This window comes from Bactrocera neohumeralis, chromosome 3, assembly GCF_024586455.1.
Source record: "Bactrocera neohumeralis isolate Rockhampton chromosome 3, APGP_CSIRO_Bneo_wtdbg2-racon-allhic-juicebox.fasta_v2, whole genome shotgun sequence".
In the NCBI taxonomy this organism is placed as follows: domain Eukaryota; kingdom Metazoa; phylum Arthropoda; class Insecta; order Diptera; family Tephritidae; genus Bactrocera; species Bactrocera neohumeralis.
The window spans coordinates 48,609,876-48,631,054 of NC_065920.1; the positions used below are offsets into that span (position 1 = coordinate 48,609,876).

Sequence of the window (21,179 nt, forward strand, 5' to 3'; positions counted from 1 at the left end):
TTAAATTTTTCATTCAACCCAAAAAACCCATAAGAAACAAAAAAATTAAAATCGTTCGGTTTTTTTCTTTTTTCGGAAACCCCTGTCTTAGTTTAATGAGATCTTTATTTTGCGACTCTTGCTTATTCCGCCTTTACTATATGTCTATAATGTAATAAAAACCGTTATGTTAAACAATTTACGTATAGATATGTTTTTAAAAATATATTTGTGTGTGTTTATTTTGGTTCTCAAATTACATTTGGGTGCTCTTGAGTGCGCAAACTTACATATGTAGCGCAAATGTATTCTGATATGTAAATGTGTATATAACCAGCAACAATTAAGTTTTATACAAATTGATTTTGATTACTATTTGTATACAAACTTATCTCAGAATAATGTGCGAATGTCTTTTGTAACTACTTTAACGCTTAAACGAATTGCAATAAAAAGTGAAATCACTGTAAAAATATTGTTTTATTTTTATGTATTCAACAATATCAAAGTATTAAAGTGAAGATACCCCGTTAATAACTCTGATCTACGAGTTAGCTTCCTTGGTGGGTCACAAGAACTGTCGATGCACCCTTGTGTCCATGAACTCCATGCCATTTTTGTATAATTCTCTCAATCAAAAAATAACGAATTTTGTTGCAAAATCAGTGGAATCTTATCCGTATTAAAGTCGTCGCATTTCGTATACAGTGAGGGCTGGTGAGTTTCTCCAGTGAGGCGTCTTCTGTGAAATGCATCAGTTTTAGGGCTGCTGTAACGTCTGCTCCAAAGGAAATTGATTATTTCTACAGGCCTTAATTAGTCGCTCTAACAAACAAATGCGCTTTTCTTTGTTCTATTTCCGGTAAGTACCAGGCCGAAGCGCCTGATGTCACCACTATTGGATGAGAAATTTTTTTACATATGGTGTATACTAGGGTGTCCGTTATTTACCAAGTTGGCTATTTCCACTTGGGTAGCGTCAAAATCGTTTCTTTTTGACCTAAAAACAATTTTGGAAACAAAGAAAAATTTTTTCGATGCCGTTTAACCCTGCCTAAATAAGGATACTTTTCCCATTTAATTAACATGGGATTTTGCACTATTTAGCAAATAATTCTCATTACGTACATTACACTGTTTAACTTACCAACAATGCTCAATTCCGCTTCTATTATGATACCTTTAGACGGAGAAATTTTCATATTGGCGCAAAATATTTATTACCTGACCTTTGGAAGGGTCAAAATTTATTTGTATTGATTATTTTAATTATTTTGCTTAAACTACTTACTAATTAATTTTTATTCTGAATTTGGTGTAAGATCTTTTATTTTAAACTTTCTTTTTAAATAATTTGTGCGGAAAGACCTAGCGCCGTGGTAAGTGGTGGCTAAAAACAACGATTTAAATAACTCAGTCCTTTTTTTACGCGATTTTTGGTTCTGCCACTAATCGCGTAAAAATGGTTAGTTTTCCAATATTAACTGACGAATTGGTTCCGAATATAAAAAATATCGCTTATAAAAAAATATACGCGCAAAAATATATTCAAAAACAATACAATAAGTTTCAACTCAGACTTCAGACTTATGATTTATTCATTCATAACAAAATAAAAAATACAAAACAAAAACCATATATAAAAGAGAAGAAAATAGAAAATAGGTAGATTTATTGAAAAGACCGTTGAATGCTGTTTAATCACTGTCATTATCCGTAGTGGAAATCATTCTTAACCGCTTATTTTGATGGCCGGCACTGATATCACTAGAATTTGTATCAGAATCAATAGTAAGAACTATGGATTGATGTTCTGATTGACTTAGCATCTCCGACTGAGTTTGCACCATAAATTCAGTTAATTTTGTTTGAATGCTTCTTTTTGGACCCAATAAATTCCGATGTAGCTCTTTATATCTTAACATGGAGAGACTCAATTCTTTTTGAAAAATTCGTGCACGTTCGGCACGGTTCGGTTCAGTATCATTAATTTTCCAATTCTGCTGCAAGTTTAAGACCAAGCAAAAAACGAAAAAAAGCAATCGCGTTAAAGTGAGAAATTCGCGTAAAAAAAGGAATTTGCGCTGCAAAAATAACCGCGTTAAAGTGAAATAGCGTAAAAAGAGATCGCGTAAAAAAAGGACTGAGTGTAATCATCATTTTCATGCCAAGTCTGCACGTCAAGTTCCAAAAAGCTCGTATTAATATCAAATCTCTTAAAAAAGTTCAAAGTATTACAATTTACAAAGTAATCAATTTCTTTAGTTTGTAAATTTTTTATATCACTATCATTGTTTATAAAATACTTTTTGGGACAACCAAATTCATAAGCAGGATCCAAGGTCAAGGCTTTGACCATTTTGCGTTTGATAGGGACTGACATATTTTTATCAAAAAATGAGAGTGCCACCACCTCTGGGCTCAAGTACCATAAATGGTTTTTAATTTTTTTCAAGACAGCTTCAGATAAACACTTATCAATAGTTCTACGAGGGCTGCTATATATATTCTGGCCTAGGGCAACACTAAATGTTGCCAGGTGCTATCTGACATTTCCATTGGAAAGTTTGACATTTTTTAGCATAACATCACTCAGAACGTTTTGTCATTTAATCGTGAATTGTTTTATTTACAGGGAATTAAAAAATTCATCTCGGCCAAAAAATGGAATTAATTCGTGAACATTTTCGTGCGATCATTTTTCACAACTTTCGACGTGGATTATCACGACAAGAGTGCATCGATGAACTAAAATCTTTGTATGGCTATGAAGCACCATCCTATAGCACTGTGAAAAACTGGTACAACGAATTCCGTGAAGGTCGTCCAAAAACAGCCGTTGTGCCAGAAAACATCGATGCCGTACGTGAACTGATAATGCAAGACCGTCATGTAACATACCCTCAGATAGAGGCATGCCTATGCATTTCTCCCACCAGCATACATTCGATATTGCATGAACACCTGGTCGTAAAAAAGGTTTGTTCTCGTTGGATCCCGCACAATTTGACAATCGCTCAAAAAAAGGCTCGTGTGGATTGGTGTAAAGAAATGCTGAAAAAATACGATCGCGGTGCTTCAAAAGACGTTTATAAGATCGTCACAGGTGACGAATCATGGATCTATGCGTATGAGCCCGAAACAAAACAGCAATCGACAAAAAAAAAATAAAATAAAAAAAAAAAAAATAAAAAAAAAAATTTTCGTTGATAAATATGTCTATTTACATTATTAGGCCAGAAATATATATAGCAACCTAGGTATAAGCATAAACTGCTTTCAAGCATTGCAAATCTTGGTTCGGAGCCGCTGTAGCAAGAGGTGCAGTATACCAAAATCTCACATATGTATGTATGTATATAAATACCACGAATAAACAAACGTCCAATAAACTTTTTTCTTCTTCTGGTGATAGTTCAAAAGCATCTCGAAAAACGTAAATTTTTAATGAGTAAATGGCTTTCGACATCCAGCGAGCGTGATGGAAAGCTCCAGGTTTATAAAAATGAATACTTTGATGGTCGACAATACCAAGAAATATTCCGGACAATTCAAGAAGCTCTTTGTAATCGTCGCGGAGTAAAACCGTATCTAATAAATTTTGGATGTTTCGATCTATTTCGTCAACTTGATTAATCATTTTTTTATGAATTTTATTTCCCTCTAATCCATCTTTGAATTTATTTTTATCTATTGTATTCCAAGAAGTCTGAAACTTTTCAAACAAAGGGACGTTTGGTCCAGTAGTACCTGGTAACTTTGAAGTAAAAACACTCGTAAGAGTTAGCTCAAATATGTGATGTCGACACGGTAGCCATAATAAATCTGTATCCAGCATTTGTTCCAATAATACTGCCGCTCCATTATTGCAACCTAGATTAGAAGCGGTTGTAGCGCAACACAGTGCCTTGATAGATTCGGTTAAGTTCAAATTATTAAGAACACTATAAATTTCTTCAGCTTGAGTTTTTCCTTTTCCGTCAGGTAAAGCAGGTACGCTCAAAATTTTTTTAGCCCCATTATTACTAATTAAAATAGGTACGCGATCAACTTGCTTACACGAAACAGTATCTGGTATAAGCTTACCTTCCCAATGAAGAACAGCTGCAGTAAGCTGGACGTCATCAAATAATTTTTGAATTTTTAAAGCTTTTTGCTCTCGAATTTTTTTTCACTGTTCATTAAATGATGTCTTATTCAAAATTAGATTATTGGTATCAAATTCTAATGCTTCAGATATTGCAGATATAATACGGACAGAATTTCTATAAGAGACTTTACAATTATCCAATGTAGCGACAACGTTCTCTGTCATAATATTAATAGTTCCACTCATATCCTTCCGATTATAATATCTTCCACCTAGTTAAAATTCTGATGGTTGACTTAGGGGTGAAGAAAAGGTTAATGCTTCCCCACTAGACGTTGCTCCACCCGCGCTTGTCAAACTCAACGGCAAATGGTTTTCTGAAAGAAAATCAATTATGTTTTATTGTTAAATTAATGCACTCAATAGATAAATCAACGTAATGATTGAGTTCAAGTCTAATACCTGAATTGTCTCTTGATAATTCAGAATCATTTAACTGGTGTTCTACATTACACGATGCTGCTTCGATGTTTTCAGAGGACCGCTTATCATTTACAATGAGTGGATTATCAGAAGTTGATACTTCAGTAGAGCGATCATCATCCTGTTTCTCTGAAATACCATATATGTATGTATATTGAATATTAACTCACATAAAAAAGTAAATTCAAGTATTTTATAAACGTTTCATTTATTAATTGACTAATATTTTATTGATATTACCAGATAATTCAATTACATTTCCTCGTTGATTGCCCGAAAAATTCAGATGAAATTGTCTTTCTGATCGTTGATCGATTGTCATCTAATATAAAATTACCAGCAAATATCCAAAATTTTTTAACTTTTTCTATAGTTATTTTACATCCATCGTACACTGTTGTTTTGATATTTTTAGTATAATAAAATAGTAACCTTAAAACTTGTTTATTAGAAGGTAATTTATTACCATTTATATCATCCGTAAGGTTCTTCAATAAAAACATTCGTTTTCGTAAATTTTTTTCTAAACTCATGATGAAAGTTCTTAATTTTCAATAGATTGGAGCGCTCGAGGTTAGAAAGATATTTTTTAGCTGAATACCAAATCAATTTTTACACTTTCTATTCATTGCACTAGTCACATCAACTTAACAACTAAAAATTCAATATTATAAAGTGAATTAAGAATTGTACCGTTTACTATCAATTACAACAACCAGAATAGACAATAAGTAAAAAATTAGTTTGTTGTATTTATTCACTTTAACGACCGTCCGCTAGAGGGCCACGTATCCAATATATCTGGTTCTTTTATTTATTTTGTGTTGGTAATAACCATATTACCGTACTTCAATTTGAACTATAATTTCTTCATAGAATCACTGTGTGACTTTCAGAAGCAAAAAATAAGAAACTTTAAATGAAATTCAGAATAAAAATTAACTAGTAAGTAGTTTAAGCAAAATAATTAAAATAATCAATACAAATAAATTTTGACCCTTCCAAAGGTTAGGTAATAAATATTTTGCGCCAATATGAAAATTTCTCCGTCTAAAGGTATCATAATAGAAGCGGAATTGAGCATTGTTGGTAAGTTAAACAGTGTAATGTACGAAATAAGAATTATTTGCTAAATAGTGCAAAATCCCATGTTAATTAAATGGGAAAAGTATCCTTATTTAGGCAGGGTTAAACGGCATCGAAAAAATTTTTCTTTGTTTCCAAAATTGTTTTTAGGTCAAAAAGAAACGATTTTGACGATACCAAAGTGGAAATAGCCAACTTGGTAAATAACGGACACCCTAGTGTATACTCGCAACTCCCGTCAGCCGGTTAGGCCTCGTTTGGCTGTGTGTGAAAGTGTGTAGTATTCTCAGATTTGGGAAAGATGGATAAAGCACAATATAGATCGGTGCTGCGTATATTCTTTTTGGCTGGGAAACATATAGTGAAATCAAGGAACGCTTTGACGCTGTATACAGTGATATTTCTTCTCTTATGGCGATTGTAAAAAATTTGGTTAAATGAGTTTTAACATGGTCACATGTCGGTTTTGGATAAATCAAGTCCAGATGACGGTTGACCTGAGAATAATGTGATAAAAATACCGTTCCTACGACAGACTGGTCTACGTAAACGGAAGGGACTCGGATTTTTATCCGGCCAAAGACTGTTAAGTTGGCAGAATTCTGTCGCTACCACAGCTACAGCAATACGTACTAAAAGTGCCTCGACAGACCGCCAATTGAATAAGCGAAAAGGAAGGTGATAGGAACTGCTTCTGGCAATCACAAAGAAAAACAGGGCTGTACTACGATCATTTATTGGGATGAATTGATGGCGAATTTCAGAAAACGGCTCCCAAGAAAAAAAAGAGATAAATGAATCACTATTTTATTTCAAATTTCATTTATTCTATAAGATATGTTGTTATCAGACTGCCTTTGTATGTGAGATTTAAACAACGAGAAAATTACCGGAATTCACGCGCCTTCGCTGGACAGCAGCATAATCACTAAGCTACAAATTAAGTTACGCATCTTCAATTGTTTTTGTTTGATAACCGATACCGCTTGAAGAACTACTAAAGATACGCAAGCAACTCGACTGAATGGTTTCCCACGACTAAGCTTTTAGACTAGCGGTCAGCGAGTCAACATATTTGAATATATATATTTTTTGAGTTGCCTCATTATAATATTTTAAAAATTGTTTTTGCATTTTTGTTAGAAAAAACATATTTTACGAAAAGATCTCCAAATTCATTTGAAGATAAATGAAGATGACTAGTTTCTTTTATCCTGCCAAGAACCATGCACTCACCATAATCCAAAAAGTATTAAAAGGTGAGTATATCCTTTTTTCTATATTCCTTTTTCAACTGATTTTTTCAGTTTTTTTTAAATACTTTAATTAAACAAGCTGTAAATTTACTTACCATTGAAAGCGACTAAGGAAAATAATAAGGAACACGTTTTGTTTGCGAAATTTGTTTAAAAAATTATCGTAAGGTTGATCCACAATCGATAAATTTCATTTGAACAAAATTGCAGCTCACTGGAGGAAGAAAGTTGCAATGTCCGAATGCGGAAACCCGACTCGCATTCAAACAGATGAAATTGGGGAAAGAGTGCCCTCTCTAGCAAGCTTACCGGCTTTCCAGCTTCTAGCGATTCTGCTGTCACTGTTCGCCTATACAAATATAAAATGGAAGAAGCTTGATGCTATTTTTAATCCATTCATGTACTCCTTGACTAGGAGCAGTACAGAGTTAGCGAGCTTAAAGTCAGTATAGCCATTCAGTTCCAGCCTCCGCTTGAAAGACGTCACAGTGGTCTATTAGTCTGTAAGTAGAGCTGATGTAGAAATCCCGACAGAGGACTCTGCCAAATACTTCCCCTCTTAACTTTGATCTAATCAAGTTCTTTGAAAATATTGTATTGTAATTGTATTTGCCGTGAATACAATTTTATGGCAACCTTGGTATTAAGATACTGGTTAAACCACTTGATATCTGCAGAAAGAATATAAATTAAACACAAGTCGAAATTTATAGGAACTTATATAACTTATTATACTAGTCCTAAGTAAATACTAAGGTGATCGATTATATTGTAGCTTTCGTGTCTTCTGAACAACATAGAAATATGATAGATATGGAATTTTTCATTAGAATATTAATATGTATTATATTTAAATATGCATAAATATTTGGAGCTTAAAAATTTAACTTTTGTTTCTTTATCATCAGAGCAGAGTTTCCGTGGGATAGGCATTGACCTCATTATGACAACAATACCAACCACTTCATAAATATATCTGGTATCATTAAGGTAGCTACTATTTTACTCGAAAACAGTAACTCTGATTATCGTGATCAGTCTGTATATGTAGGATCTATTTTCATTAGTTTTGTGAAATAATAATGGATAATTAAACTACTTTAGATTATATATAGGGGTATTAGGCGTTCTCAAAAAAGAGTTCTGTACAAACCACCCTTAATATAATTAACATATTTAGTTGTAATGCCGAGGTGAGCCCGTTGACAGTGAGCTCGACGCTTGTCAAGGAGTGCATGACCTTACTAGCAGTAGCCTCAAACTACTTCTATATAAAACTATAAACGGTGTTTGGCCACAGCGTAGTTGGCGGAAGTTATAAAGCCGATGAGCTTGATAGAAAAGGCACTGTTACCGAAATTCTATCACGACTCGAGCTGAATCAATGGGACTCGGGCAAGCTCAACAAGCATTGGTCAGCAACCAGCACTTGTAGTGTTGCGAAAACCTCTTCCCACAGTGGAACGTAAAAGGGCTATTGAACTGCTTGCTCTTAGCAGGCTCACATCTCCGCTAATGATAGGTTTCCTAACTGAACACCATCCCACTGGCACTCAGACGGTGGGTCTAAAGATTATCGCGGACGCAGCTTGTCAAAGTTGCAATGAGAAAGATGAGGTGAAAAAACTTTCCTCTCCAATGTCCAGCTTACGCCAGACTTTGGTTGAAGCATTTCGGCCTGCCATACTTTCTACGAGCCTGGCGAATTGGTTGGAATTTATAAATATGTGACTCTAAACGTTTTGTCGATATGCGGCGGTCTTTTTGCTCCTTACCTGCTAGTTCTGGGTATCGCAACGGACAGGGGTCTGTAACTGTTCAAGTTATTCGTGGCGTCAGGAGAAATCAGCCTATTTACTTAACCTAGATATCCCAACCTAAATTATACTTGTATATATATTTATTGCCTACCGTTGTTGTTTAGTGACATCATAAACTACACTTATTGGACCTTCTGATCTACAGAGCATAACTAATAATTCTGGTACGTTTTACCAGGGAATTTTATTTCAGATATAAATTTGTAAACTTAACTGAAAATTTCCCCCAGATTACTGTGTAATTTACACAAAAAATGATTTTTTTATACTTATTATTAATGTGTATATTCGCTAGAAGCTGGTTTTTTTAGTGAACCTAAATTAGTAAAACGCTAGGAAGAGTATTGCTTAACAGCTGTAAGTTTTTGTACTGAAAAGTCGTTAATTTAACGACTCGAAAATGTTGACTGGGAATGATGATGAGCTTCCCTTGGCGCATTGCGTGATCTCATCTGACAATTGTGATTAATTTCTTCATCTTATTTAAATATTTGTTATAACAGGGACTTTTTGTTTGCAACCTTTATCGGGTGTTATGGTGTCTCTTAACATACATATGTATATATACTCAAACTGGTTCATGATCCCTGTAGACATTGAAGTAATATAGTTAAATAAGGATATGGATCTGTTAATTTTCTTAAATGATGATCGTCGTACTCAATAATTTGAAAAAAAAGTTAGAGTTCTTTAAACGAAACTAATTATCGGGTCCAAACCGAAGACAGACACATTAGTAGATCACTGAAGAGTAATAAATTACCACTTGTATTGATTGTGATTTTCACATTCTCGATATTATTTGGCCTTTCATGAGTTCAAAAGCAAATTGAAGGTCTATATATTGTTGTAGTTTGTATTATTATGGACTAAAACTACAGCTATCTCCACATATGAACACACTTTTAATCATCTGCAGAAGATATCTAAAATTGTAACTTTACATATCATGTAGAAATTTGTTGAAACTCACCTCTTTCAAGCTGTATATTTTGCAGAGCCATGGATTTGTCCACATTTCGGAGCGTTTTTATACTCTCGCAACAAAATTGCTAAGGAGAGTATTATAGTTTTGTTCACATAACGGTTGTTTGTAAGTCCTAAAACTAAAAGAGTCAGATATAGGGTTATATATACCAAAGTGATCAGGATGACGAGTAGAGTTGAAATCCGGATGTCTGTCTGTCCGTCCGTCCGTCCGTGCAAGCTGTAACTTGAGTAAAAATTGAGATATCATGATGAAACTTGGTACACGTATTTCTTGGCTCCATAAGAAGGTTAAGTTCGCAGATGGGCAAAATCGGCCAACTGCCACGCCCACAAAATGGCGGAAACCGAAAACCTATAGTGTCATAACTAAGCCATAAATAAAGATATTAAAGTGAAATTTGGGAGGGGCATATTTGGACGTAATTTTTTTTGGAAAAGTGGGCGTGGCCCCGCCCCTTACTAAGTTTTTTGTACATATCTCGGAAACTACTATATCTATGTCAACCAAACTCTATAGAGTCGTTTCCTTCAGGCATTTCCATATACAGTTCAAATGGTTTCAAATGGAAGAAATCGGATAATAACCACGCCCATCTCCCATACAAAGGTTACGTTGAAAATCACTAAAAAGCGTTAACCGACTAACAAAAAACGTCAGAAACACTAAATTTTACGGAAGAAATTGCAGAATGAAGCTGCACCCAGGCTTTTTTTAAAAAATTGAAAATGGGCGTGGCCTCGCCCACTTATGGACCAAAAACCATACCTCAGGAACCACTGTACCGATTTCAATGAAATTCGATATATAATATTTTCTTAACACCCTGATGACATGTACGAAATATGGGTGAAATCGGTTCGCAACCACGCCTTCTTCCAATTTAACGCTATTTTGAATTCCATCTTATGCCTTCTCTGTATAATATATACAATAGGAACCAATGATGATAGCGGAATAAAACTTAACACAAATACGGTATTTGAAAAATATGTAAATGACGGACAATGAAATCTCGATTATTACTTTATCATGCGAGAGTATAAAATGTTCGGTGACACCCGCACTTAGCCCTTCCTTACTTGTTAAATTTTCCATTGTCTTTTAATTGAGCAGCCAAACTGTGGACAAGACACTGAACAATGAAATATATTAATGTTTATAAAAAGAAAAACAATCGTAATATAGAAAGAAATGAAAATACATACATATGTACATACATACATATATAAAATAAAGTAACCTGTTGACATAAGTAGTTGCCACAAAATTGAATTGAGCTTCAAAAAAATCTCGCAAGCCGTTAAAAACGCCCATAATCATCATGACGATTCAAAAATATATGTATATATATTAGGATGGGCCAAAAATAATCATATTATTTTTTTCTTTAGATACCGTTTAAAAAAAATTTTTTGGAGACTGTCAAGAGTAAGGCAATGGCAAAACAATGGAGAAGATAAGTTTCCACCACATTTCGTGAAAGAAAAAACATCTTTTACTAGTTAAAAATAAAAATATAAATCTATGATTAGCTCTACAAATTTCTGAATATAAAACATACAATAAGCCAGGTCGATTTACTAGAAAATTAGTTTGATTTAATCGACAGGAATACCAGATAAAAATAAAAACCCAAAATCTTGGTTGTTTGAAGTTTTCATATAAGATTATGTAACACAAGTATATATGCAAAATTTTTAGATCTTTTCATTGCCTAATAAATTGCCATAATCTTCTTTCTTGTTGTAGTCGAAGTTTTGCTGGAAATCGAGATTAATCATTATTAACGCCTAAAAATTCAACCACGTAACCCACTTACCTTTCCCGATCTCAAAGCGACCGTAAATTATTTTTCACTTAATTTTTGTTATTTGACGAGTATATATCGTTTCCGATGGATTTAATCATATGTTTATTTTATGTTTTCAAACAATTATCTAACCTGGCCTATAAGTATTCGAGTTCAAAATCCAAATTTAATACGTAGTATTCATTTTTTAGGGGTATCAAAATCGGGTTCCATTCCGGATTTTTCATTTCGTCTTCTTTAGTGGCTTTCAATGACAAGTAAATGGGTTTGATTCTGTAAGTTAAAGTATTTTAACTTTTTCTAGTGAAATCGACTTTTAACGGTATAAAGATATAAAAAATATTTAAAGTACTTTTTTAACTAAATCTAATTCAAATATCACTGTTTAGCATTTATTCAAAATTTCCTTCCCCAAAATACTATTTAAAAATCACTAAAAAAAGAATGTAGTCCAAAAAAGTGCAAATATGTGGCAACCCAAACATTATTTGTTTAACTACAAGTATATTAGCTAGCTGACCGCTCGTCTAAAAGCTTAGTCGTGGAAGATCATTCAGTCGAGTTACTTGTGCATCTCCAGTTGTACGTGAACCGGTATCTGCGTCTTCTTCTTCGGGTTATCTGCAAACGCTTCGGCAAACAAAAACAATTCAAGATGCGTAACTTTATTTGGTGTTTAGTGATTATATTGTTGTGTATGGAGGTATATTCATTGCCACAACAACAACAAAATCCTCATCATCAACGCCAACAACACCCGATACAGCAACCACAAACAAATTATAACAACAGTTCCGGGAATTTAGAAGACTTCCTTATTCAAAGTGTTTTAACCTTGGAGCCAAAATGTGCGCCTGGCTATGTTGTTGTTAATCATCGTTGCCATAAACAGGCTTAGTTTTATTAAAAACCTTTATTTTGACTCTTGCTTTTTTCGGCTTTTTCTGCATGTCTATAATGTAATAAAAAAGAACCGTTATGTTAAACAATTTACGTCTAGATATGCTTATAAAAATATATTTGTGTGTGTTTATTTTGGTTCTCAAATTACATTTGGGTGCTCTTGAGTGCGCTAACTTACATATGTACATACATACATATATCACCTGAGCCGAGCCGAGCGCAAATGTATTCTCATATGTAAATGTGTATATAACCAGCAACAATTAAGTTTTATAACATACAATTTGTATACAAACTTATCTCAGAATAATGTGCGAATGTCTTTTGTAACTACTTTAACGCTTAAACGAATTGCAATAAAAAGTGAAATCACTGTAAAAATATTGTTTTATTTTTATGTATTCAACAATATCGAAGTATTAAAGTGAAGATACTCCGTTAATAACTCTGACCTACGAGTTAGCTTCCTTGGTGGGTTAAAAGAACTATCGATGCACCCTTGTGTCCATAAACTCAATGCCATTTTTGTATAATTCTCTCAATCTGATAAAAAGAAATTGTTGGAAAATCAGTGGAATCTTATTAAAATCATCGTATTTCGTATGCAGTGTGTGCTGTTAATACTGGTGAGTTTCTCCAGTAAGGCGTCTTCTCTTGAATACATCAAGTTTAGTGTTGCTATAATGTTCTGCTCTAAAGCAATGCGTATTTCTACAGGCTTTAATTAGTCACTCTAACAAATGAATGCGATTATCATACTCAGATTTGGGAAAGATGCAGTGAAATTAGCAAACTCTTGGATGCTTTATAAGGTGACTTTTCTTATTTCATGCCGAAATTTGGATAAATTATAATTGCCGCTAAGAATAACATAATAAAAGTACCTTTCCCACGACAAACGAGTAACCGGAGCACAAGCGAATTTTTATCCTGCCAACGACTGTTAAAAAGGCAGAGGCTTTCGCTACAAAAATACGTTATAAAAGTCCATGCAGACCGCCGATTGAATCAATAATGCTATGATCATTTATTGGGCTGAATCAAATCGACTGTCTTTGTATATGAGATTCCAATACTGGAACCACTGGAAAGTGAAAGAATCAAATGGAATTAAAAATTATATTATATGGGTTTTCACACCGTGTCATCGGAATATGATAAAAATGACACGTAATAAGTTTAGTCGAAATCAGTTAGTTGAGTCCCGAGATATTTGCTTTTATCCAAAAGTAGGTGGTGCCACGCCCATTATCCAAATATCACAGCGGCTCCTATATAGCCTTCTCATACCTTTACGGAGGCAAAATTTATTGTCTCTTGCGTTTTTAGTTATTGATTTATTGCGCTTTTAGTAGTTTCGAACAGTACCGTTATATGGGGATTTCATTCATTTTCACACTGTCGGTAGGTGTTCTTATAATATTTGCATTCAGCAAGTTTAGTTGTTGTAGCTGAAGTAGTTTAGGAGATAAGTATGTACATTAAACTTACTAAAATTTTTCTAAAATTTTTTCCCATAGGTGTCCCTTCTTTTGATATCAAGGTTTGCCATTTCATCATGGAAAGATATACGATCCAACAACGAGTCGAAATTATTAAAATTTATTACCCAAATTCGGAGTCAGTGGCCTCAACTTTAAGACCGTTACGTCCAATTTATGGTCGTCATAATCGCCCTGTCAGATCAACAATTGAGCGTCTAGTGGAAAAATTTTATACGTTCTCCGATTGCCATTCACTTGGGGGTGACCAGAAATGATTATTTTACACATGACTCACGGAGTTCACGACTTTCGGTCCTAGATCAAATATCCTCTGGGTAGCCAAAGAACATCCGTTTGAAGACGAGCTAAAGTAAGAAGGCGAATCATCCCTCTACAGGGTTGTGCGCTTGGATTGGGAACTGCCACGAAAAAAACACTACCAATGTAAACTAATCGACAGCCTCGGATGAGAGACCTCCATTTTGATGACAATCATGACAAACGATATAAGGATCCTGATTTGAGGGCATGAACCTGGAATATCCGGTCCCTTAATTAGGAAGGTGTCGCTGCCAGGCTGTTTGATCCAAGAAATGCAATGGACGGAACACGGACTGAGGCGAGTAGGCCCTTGTACCATTTACTATAGTGGCCATATAAAGGAGTGCAAATTCGGTGTGGGATTCGCGGTGGGAGAGAGACTCCGTCGCCGAGTACTGTCATTCACACCGGTGGATGAACGTCTAGCCAAAACCCCCATCAAAACAGACTGCCTACTTCGCAACGTTACGATCGACCACTACACGTGCGAGGTGGGATATATACTGAGAGATAAAGAGGGAAGAGAGACGCATTTGCAGACAGAGTGAGTATGAAGAGCTTGACAAACTGACCGACAGGGGTAATGCTCGAAAATTCTACGAAAAAATGCGGCGACTAACAGAAGGTTTCAAGACCGGAGCATACTTTTGTAAAACCCCGTGAGGTGATCTAGTAACCGATGCCCAGAGCTTACTAAAATTAAGGAGGGAACACTTCTTTGTTTGAAGTGCAGTGAAAACATAACACTAGGAGAAGGCGAACCCGATTCCCCAATCGATGACGATGGAGCAGACGTTCCACTGCCCGACCGTGAAGAAGTTCGAATAACAATTACCTGTCTGAAGAACAATAAGCGTCTGCTGATGGAGAAAATAATTCAAGCTGCAGACCTTAATCGACCTGCAGACCTTAATCGAACAGGTACAATTTTTTATAAAAGTGTGAGGCTGCTGGCGTACGCCGATGAAATTGATATCATTGGCTTAAACACCCGCGTCGGTAGTTCTGCTTTCTCCAGACTTTACAAGGAAGCAAAGCAAATGGGTCTGGCAGTGAACGAGGGCAAGACGTCCTCCTGTCATCAAACAAACAGTGACAACAACTGCTGGGTCGACAGTTTTCGAGAGAAAGGTTGTGCGAAAGATTTATGGTCCTTTGCGAGTGGGCCAGGGCGAGATATAATATACATACATATATATAAGATATACGACGAAATTGACATAGTTCAGCGAATTAAAATACAATGGCTACGCTGGTTAGGTCATGTCATATGTATGATAGTATTCGACGCAATACCCGCCGGGGAAAGCAGAGGAAAAGGAAGACCTCCACTCCATTGGAAGGACCAGGTGGAGAAGGACCTAGTTTTGCTTTGAATCTCCAATTGGCTCCACGTAGCGAAAAGAAGAAACGACTGGCGCGCTGTTGTTAACTCGGCTTTAATTGCGTAAGCGGTGTCTACGCCAGTAAAAAAGAAAATTCATTGCTGAGACGAAATGAAATCGAACCATTTCTGAAGCGAATGGTAACAGGAGATAAAAAGTAGATCAAATACGACAATAATGTGCGAAAAAGATCATGGTCCAAGCGTGGTGAAGCTCAAAAAATGGTCGCAACGCTAGGATTGATGCCTCGAAGAGTTATGCTGAATGTTTGGTGGAATTGGAAAGGAATCATCCACTATGAGCTGCTGCAGCCTGGTCGAACGATTGATTCTACATTTTACTGTCAACAACTGATGTTAGTAAAGCAAACAATCGAAAAAAACGGCCAGAACGGATTAACAGAAAGGGCTTTGTCTTCCATCAGGACAATGCTAGACCACACACATCTTTAATGACTCGGCAAAAAGTGAGAGAGCTTGGCTGGGAAGTTTTGATGCATTCACCATATAGCCCTGACCTTGCACCATCGGACTACCATTTCTTTCGGTCAATGCAGAACTCCCTTAATTAGGGTTACCATATTCCCTAATTTAAAAGGGAATTCCCTGATTTCGACCTTCGGCGCTATGTGCACAAATACAGCTGTTGACAGCTAATTAGAAACGCTCCCCTTTCGTAGGTGGCTGATGAGTATAATGTGAAATATTTTAATCAACTGTTATTTATATTCTTAAAAGTCTTGGATTGTTCATGCCACTGTATTTACTACTAAATTCACTCCGTTTTGTAGTTGTGCAGCTGAAGTTTTGTTAATTTTTTCACAAACATTAAATGCGTTACTATGTTGAAGGTGAATTAAGTGCGACAGCTAATTAGAAACAGTTTTTTAAGGAATTAAAATTCCTCAAGGTGTTAATTTTTAAAAATAATATTATTGATTTCTGGTAAAGTTGTGGTTTAAAATATATTAAAATGTATTATTCAAGTTTTTTAATGAGTAAAGCAGCGTTCCCCGTTCTACGTAGTTACATTTTTGACTTTCGTCAGTCTGGAAAGACGTACAAACAAATTTTGAATCAGGTCAAATGCTCAAAAGAAATTGTTTTCCCTTGCCCTTAAACATATACAGAATTCTAAAACTATTTCCCACGTTGCACGCAAAGAAAAAACCCGGAAAACTTCAACAGAAATATACCGCAGAATTACTACCATCTTTCGAGGAGACACAAAAAAAGAGTTCCACTGACATTCTACATAAAATTCAAGACGAATATAATGTCCAAATATCCAAGAAAACAATTGCCCGGCGTTTAGTCGAATTTGGATTTCACGGCAGGGCAGCACGCAGGAAACCACTTCTGACTAAAATTCTAGAAAACAACGCGTAGACTTTTCCAACGCTTATCGATCTTGGACAACAAATTAATTGAAGTATGTTGTTTGGAACGAAGTAACCAAAATAAATCGCATAGATCCTGAAAATATGTTTGCCGACCAATCTATCAAGAGTTTGACCCTTGCTATTATTCACGTGTAGTGAAGCATGGTGGAGGATCAATCATCGTGTGGGAGTTTTTTTCCTGAAATGGTGTAGGTCCGCTCCATATGCTTGATGAAATTTGAAATAAGGAGAAATACTTCGACATCCTAAAAAATGTCATTCGCCGATGGACTAAGGAGCATTTGAATGATATGGAAATTTCAACAAAATAATAATCCAAAGCACACGGCAAAGTCAACACAAAAGTTTTTTGTTGAAAATTCCATGAATGTTTTGGAGTGTATAATTTCATTTGCTTCAAAATAAGTTGCGTTTCTAATTAGCTGTCTACCTACTGTACATATGCACCCCGCTAGCATATGCTCTATTCACAAAATCATATTACCTACAAATTAAGTATAAACGCATCTATTTGGATTTTTTGTACATGTGGCTACTGTACAAGCAAGCATATAATTGCCGCTCCTTGCAGATTTATGTTAGTGCTAAAAATAAAGTCGCGACGACAGGTCATATTAAACGCAGTTCCTCTTATTTTATTGCAATCTTATCATAGTATATATTATATCATATTTTTTTCCACAAAATACTTTTTTTTATTAAAAAAAAGTACAAATATGTGGTAACCCAAACATTATTTGTTTAAATATGTTAGTCTAACCGTGCGATTCTGTAACTTGAGACAGTCTCAAGTCTCTAAATTTGAGATTTTAAGTTAGAGACAATTTTTGAGACTTGAGATGATATTGCTATTCTGTAAGTGACAGTCACAAAATCTATTACATTTCATTATTCAGAGATGTTTTTACACTTGAATGAAAATAAATATGTCGATAACAAATATTAAATTTTCTATAACATAGTCAAAAAACATAATTATCAATGAAAATAAAAATATATGTTGACTTTGTTTCAAAATATTTACGAAATTTATGTAAAATTGATTTATTTTTAACCTTTTCGTGTTTGAGTTGCTTACAAAATATAAAGAAACGACAATCGATTAATATCTATGATGATCTCTATTCAGTATATTCAAAATGGCAGACAAGAGTTCTTTTTAGTTTTGTGACCTGCTAACTACCAGGTCTCAATATTTTGAGACTAACGCTAGAGACTGTTTAGTGAATAGTAACTAGTCTCAAATTGAGAATTTGCCTCAAAATGTCTCAAATAGAGACTAGAGACTGGTTACAGAATCCCGCTATAAAAGTCTTCGTGGGAGACCGACCGTTCAGTCGAGTTGCTTGTTCATCTTCAGTAGTACTTCAAACCGTATCAGCGTCTTCTTCTTCGGGTTATCTGCAAACGCTTCGGCAAACAAAAACAATTCAAGATGCGTAACTTTATTTGGAGTTTAGTGATTGTATTGCTGTGTAAGGGGGTATATTCACTGCCACAATAACAGCAAAATCATCATAATCTGCAATAACTCCCGATGCAGCAACCAAAAGCAAATTATAACAACAGTTCCGAGGAATTACCACAACTCATGTATTTAAGTCTTTTATTCTTGGAGCCAAAATATGAGTCTGGCAAGGTTACTATTAATCAGCGTTGTCACACACAGGCTTAACTTTAATGAATATCTTTATTTTGAATCTTGCTTGATTCCTTTTTTACTTACTATATGAGTATAATGTCATGAAGAAGAACCGTTATGTTAAACAATTTTCGGCTAGATTGTTTATAAAAATGTATTTGTGTGTGTTTATTTTGGTTCGCAAAAAAATGGTGTCTCAAATTACATTTAGAGCCAATTGGGTGCTCTTGTGTTCGAATACTTATACATATTTGTATATCACCTGAGGGATTTAAGCCGAGCACAAATGTGTCCTCATACGTACAACTGTAAATATGTATATTTAACTGGCTGACCCCGCAACCGTTGTCCAGCGTGAAATTATGTATTTTGAAATGAAAAAGTTGAATTTAACATTTCACTTTTTTTCAATGTAACGCAGCTTGATAAACAACATTTTTTGGTTTCTGTTCCGGTGTACAGAAAAGATGGTTTTCCAACTCGTGAGCAGGCCACGTATATCTGGCCGAGTGCAAAACATATCATTTCCAAATGTACGCTATGCGACTATCCTTGTGTCTCAAATGCAATTTTCACTGGAAACTGAATACGTTTGAACTGAAATGGCAAATCGTTTGAACTCAGAGGAATTCGTAGAATCAAGCATTCTGCCCCTTTGTATTCGATAGCTGCGTCACAATCAGTCAGGTTCCATTACACAGTTTCCGCGCATGAAGATTGCGGAACATAATAACGCCATAATCCATCAATTTGTATGAGCGCAAGTCTCCCGGAATTTGACTTTGAATCTTCCAGTTTAAGTCAACAACATCGGTATTTTTGGCAGCTAACATTGCGCGTGCACTTAAGGAATCGTAGTTACGATAATTTGTCCATTGTCCGAACATTCGTGATGAGTTCATCTTTGGTTAATTGATAAAGGAAAGATGGAATTGATATCAAACCACCGGAAGTATCAACCGGAATTTACCCATTTCCAATTCTTAGCGAATACGATGTAAAATGTCTTCGGCAATGTCATTTTTGTTCGCATCCCATAACTGATGCAGATTTGAAGGCTGATATGTCGAAATGATTATCGCGAAAAGTGTGCGAACTTCAATTGCATTCAAAGTAGCTAACGCATCGTCCATTTTGTGATTCCAGTGATTATCATGTTCTAGCAATTGTAATTGCTGGCTTGCTTCTCAAAAAGTTGCACAGCGTTCATTAATCAAGAGCAACCGAAGATAGAAGCAATCGTGGGTTTTTCGGGTGGATTGTGAAAATTCGTCTTAATGTGTTGAGAACATAGCTGGATGTCCATCTACTTGTTTGCCTTGCTTTCTACGTAACTATTACTTCGACGATGCATTCCACGTATAATATCAAGGCATTTTCGAATAGAGCAATGTTCTCGCAAACGGATCACAGACGCAAGTTGAGAAAAAACTCGTCAATGTTAATTTTGTTGCTGGTGGTTTTCCACTATATTCTCTGGGTTGAAATACACTCTGTGGCCATTCTTCAAATTAACTGCGAGACGCACAACAGTCGGAAAACTTTCATGAATTGCAAAAGTAAATATCTTACATAACGCTTCATTGCAGTACACGTATCGACCCATTTGATATTTGCTGAACTCATTTCGTTCAAGGTCAATAACCGCCAAATTGCTTCTTTCGGGGACGGACTTGCAAACGCATTTGATCGATTTCACCAAACTGCAATACTTAACATTGATATGAGTTTTGCATGTGAATTAGACAATATTGGTGAATATAGTACTGAAGATTTGTTGTCAACTTCGATATTCACTCTTCTAAATTGAATGCTGAATGTTCTGCCATTGTTATCTGGTGAGCGATGCCGATAAAGTGGATATCCATCATTTCCAGTTTGTGTTTCCGAAAGAAAAGCACCTGGATAGTGTTTCGTGCATTTATTGTCAGACATACAAACCGAAGTGGGATTGTGGTGTCCGCAAGGTCCATGAACCATATTGGTTTTCACCACTTCGTATAATTCTGGATCTATCTCTGAATCAAGAATTTCCGCAGAAATGAAACCATTAATTTGATTTGGTGTAACCACCACCCATCATCCAAAGAAGAATGTGTGTGTGCGGCAAACCTCTCTTTTGTCACTCAACAGAGTACATCCAGCATCTAACAGCACCACATATACGTTTCTTCAAGATAAAGTCTATCAAACATCGCAACTGTTGTTTGAAAAGTCGTGCTCTGACATCGTGACGATCGCTTGCTGATTGCCCGCGATCCATAATTTCATTCATATGTCATCGCAACCTGGGAATACTCGGTCATGTGCCATGGGCTGCCAATATATGTTGATGCCAAAACGAACGCGACCTCTTCGTGGCATCGTAACAAATTTCAATCTGTAATTGAGCACTTTGTGTGAAACACACATAATAAAGAAAGCAAACGACAAATTTGACAATTGAAAAACTAAAGGAAAAAAGTTGAAAAAAAATTGTATATAAAAAAAAGTTATTTTTTTGGAATTGTCCAATTTTCCGACTTTT

The 21,179-nt window shown here is 35.3% G+C and overlaps 1 protein-coding gene and 1 long non-coding RNA gene across 4 annotated transcripts in view; one reads left to right on the forward strand and one right to left on the reverse strand.

Annotated features, from left to right (window-relative positions):
• LOC126752719 (uncharacterized) overlaps positions 1-12,799 on the forward strand; it is a 20,507-nt gene extending 7,708 nt beyond the window's left edge. Inside the window, exon 2 of one of the 2 annotated variants that reach the window (XR_007666018.1) lies at positions 12,516-12,799. This is a non-coding gene — a long non-coding RNA (uncharacterized LOC126752719). Of the gene's footprint in view, positions 1-188; positions 453-12,515 lie in introns of those variants that run through there. The other variant, XR_007666017.1, reaches the window with a different exon arrangement.
• On the reverse strand, positions 4,111-5,190 carry LOC126752711 (uncharacterized). Of its 2 annotated transcripts, none has more exons than XM_050463689.1 (3): positions 5,019-5,190; positions 4,532-4,681; positions 4,111-4,446 (listed from the first exon to the last, which is right to left on the reverse strand). In XM_050463689.1, the coding sequence occupies exons 1-3, from the start codon at positions 5,083-5,085 to the stop codon at positions 4,346-4,348; spliced, it is 318 nt and encodes a 105-aa protein (XP_050319646.1). In that variant the 5' UTR covers positions 5,086-5,190; the 3' UTR covers positions 4,111-4,345. The 2 variants fall into 2 exon arrangements, with proteins under 2 accessions (XP_050319646.1, XP_050319645.1); XM_050463688.1 differs by lacking the exon at positions 5,019-5,190 and adding an exon at positions 4,793-4,895.
• Positions 12,800-21,179: the final 8,380 nt, after the last annotated feature.

Coding starts and splice junctions, on each gene's coding strand:
- LOC126752711 (XM_050463688.1), bottom strand. CDS start 4,874: ATGACAATCGATCAACGATCAGAAAGACAATTTCATCTGAATTTTTCG. Junction 4,682..4,792: donor AAATGTAATTGAATTATCTG/GTAATATCAATA, acceptor ATGGTATTTCAG/AGAAACAGGATGATGATCGC. Junction 4,447..4,531: donor ATTATCAAGAGACAATTCAG/GTATTAGACTTG, acceptor ATTTTCTTTCAG/AAAACCATTTGCCGTTGAGT.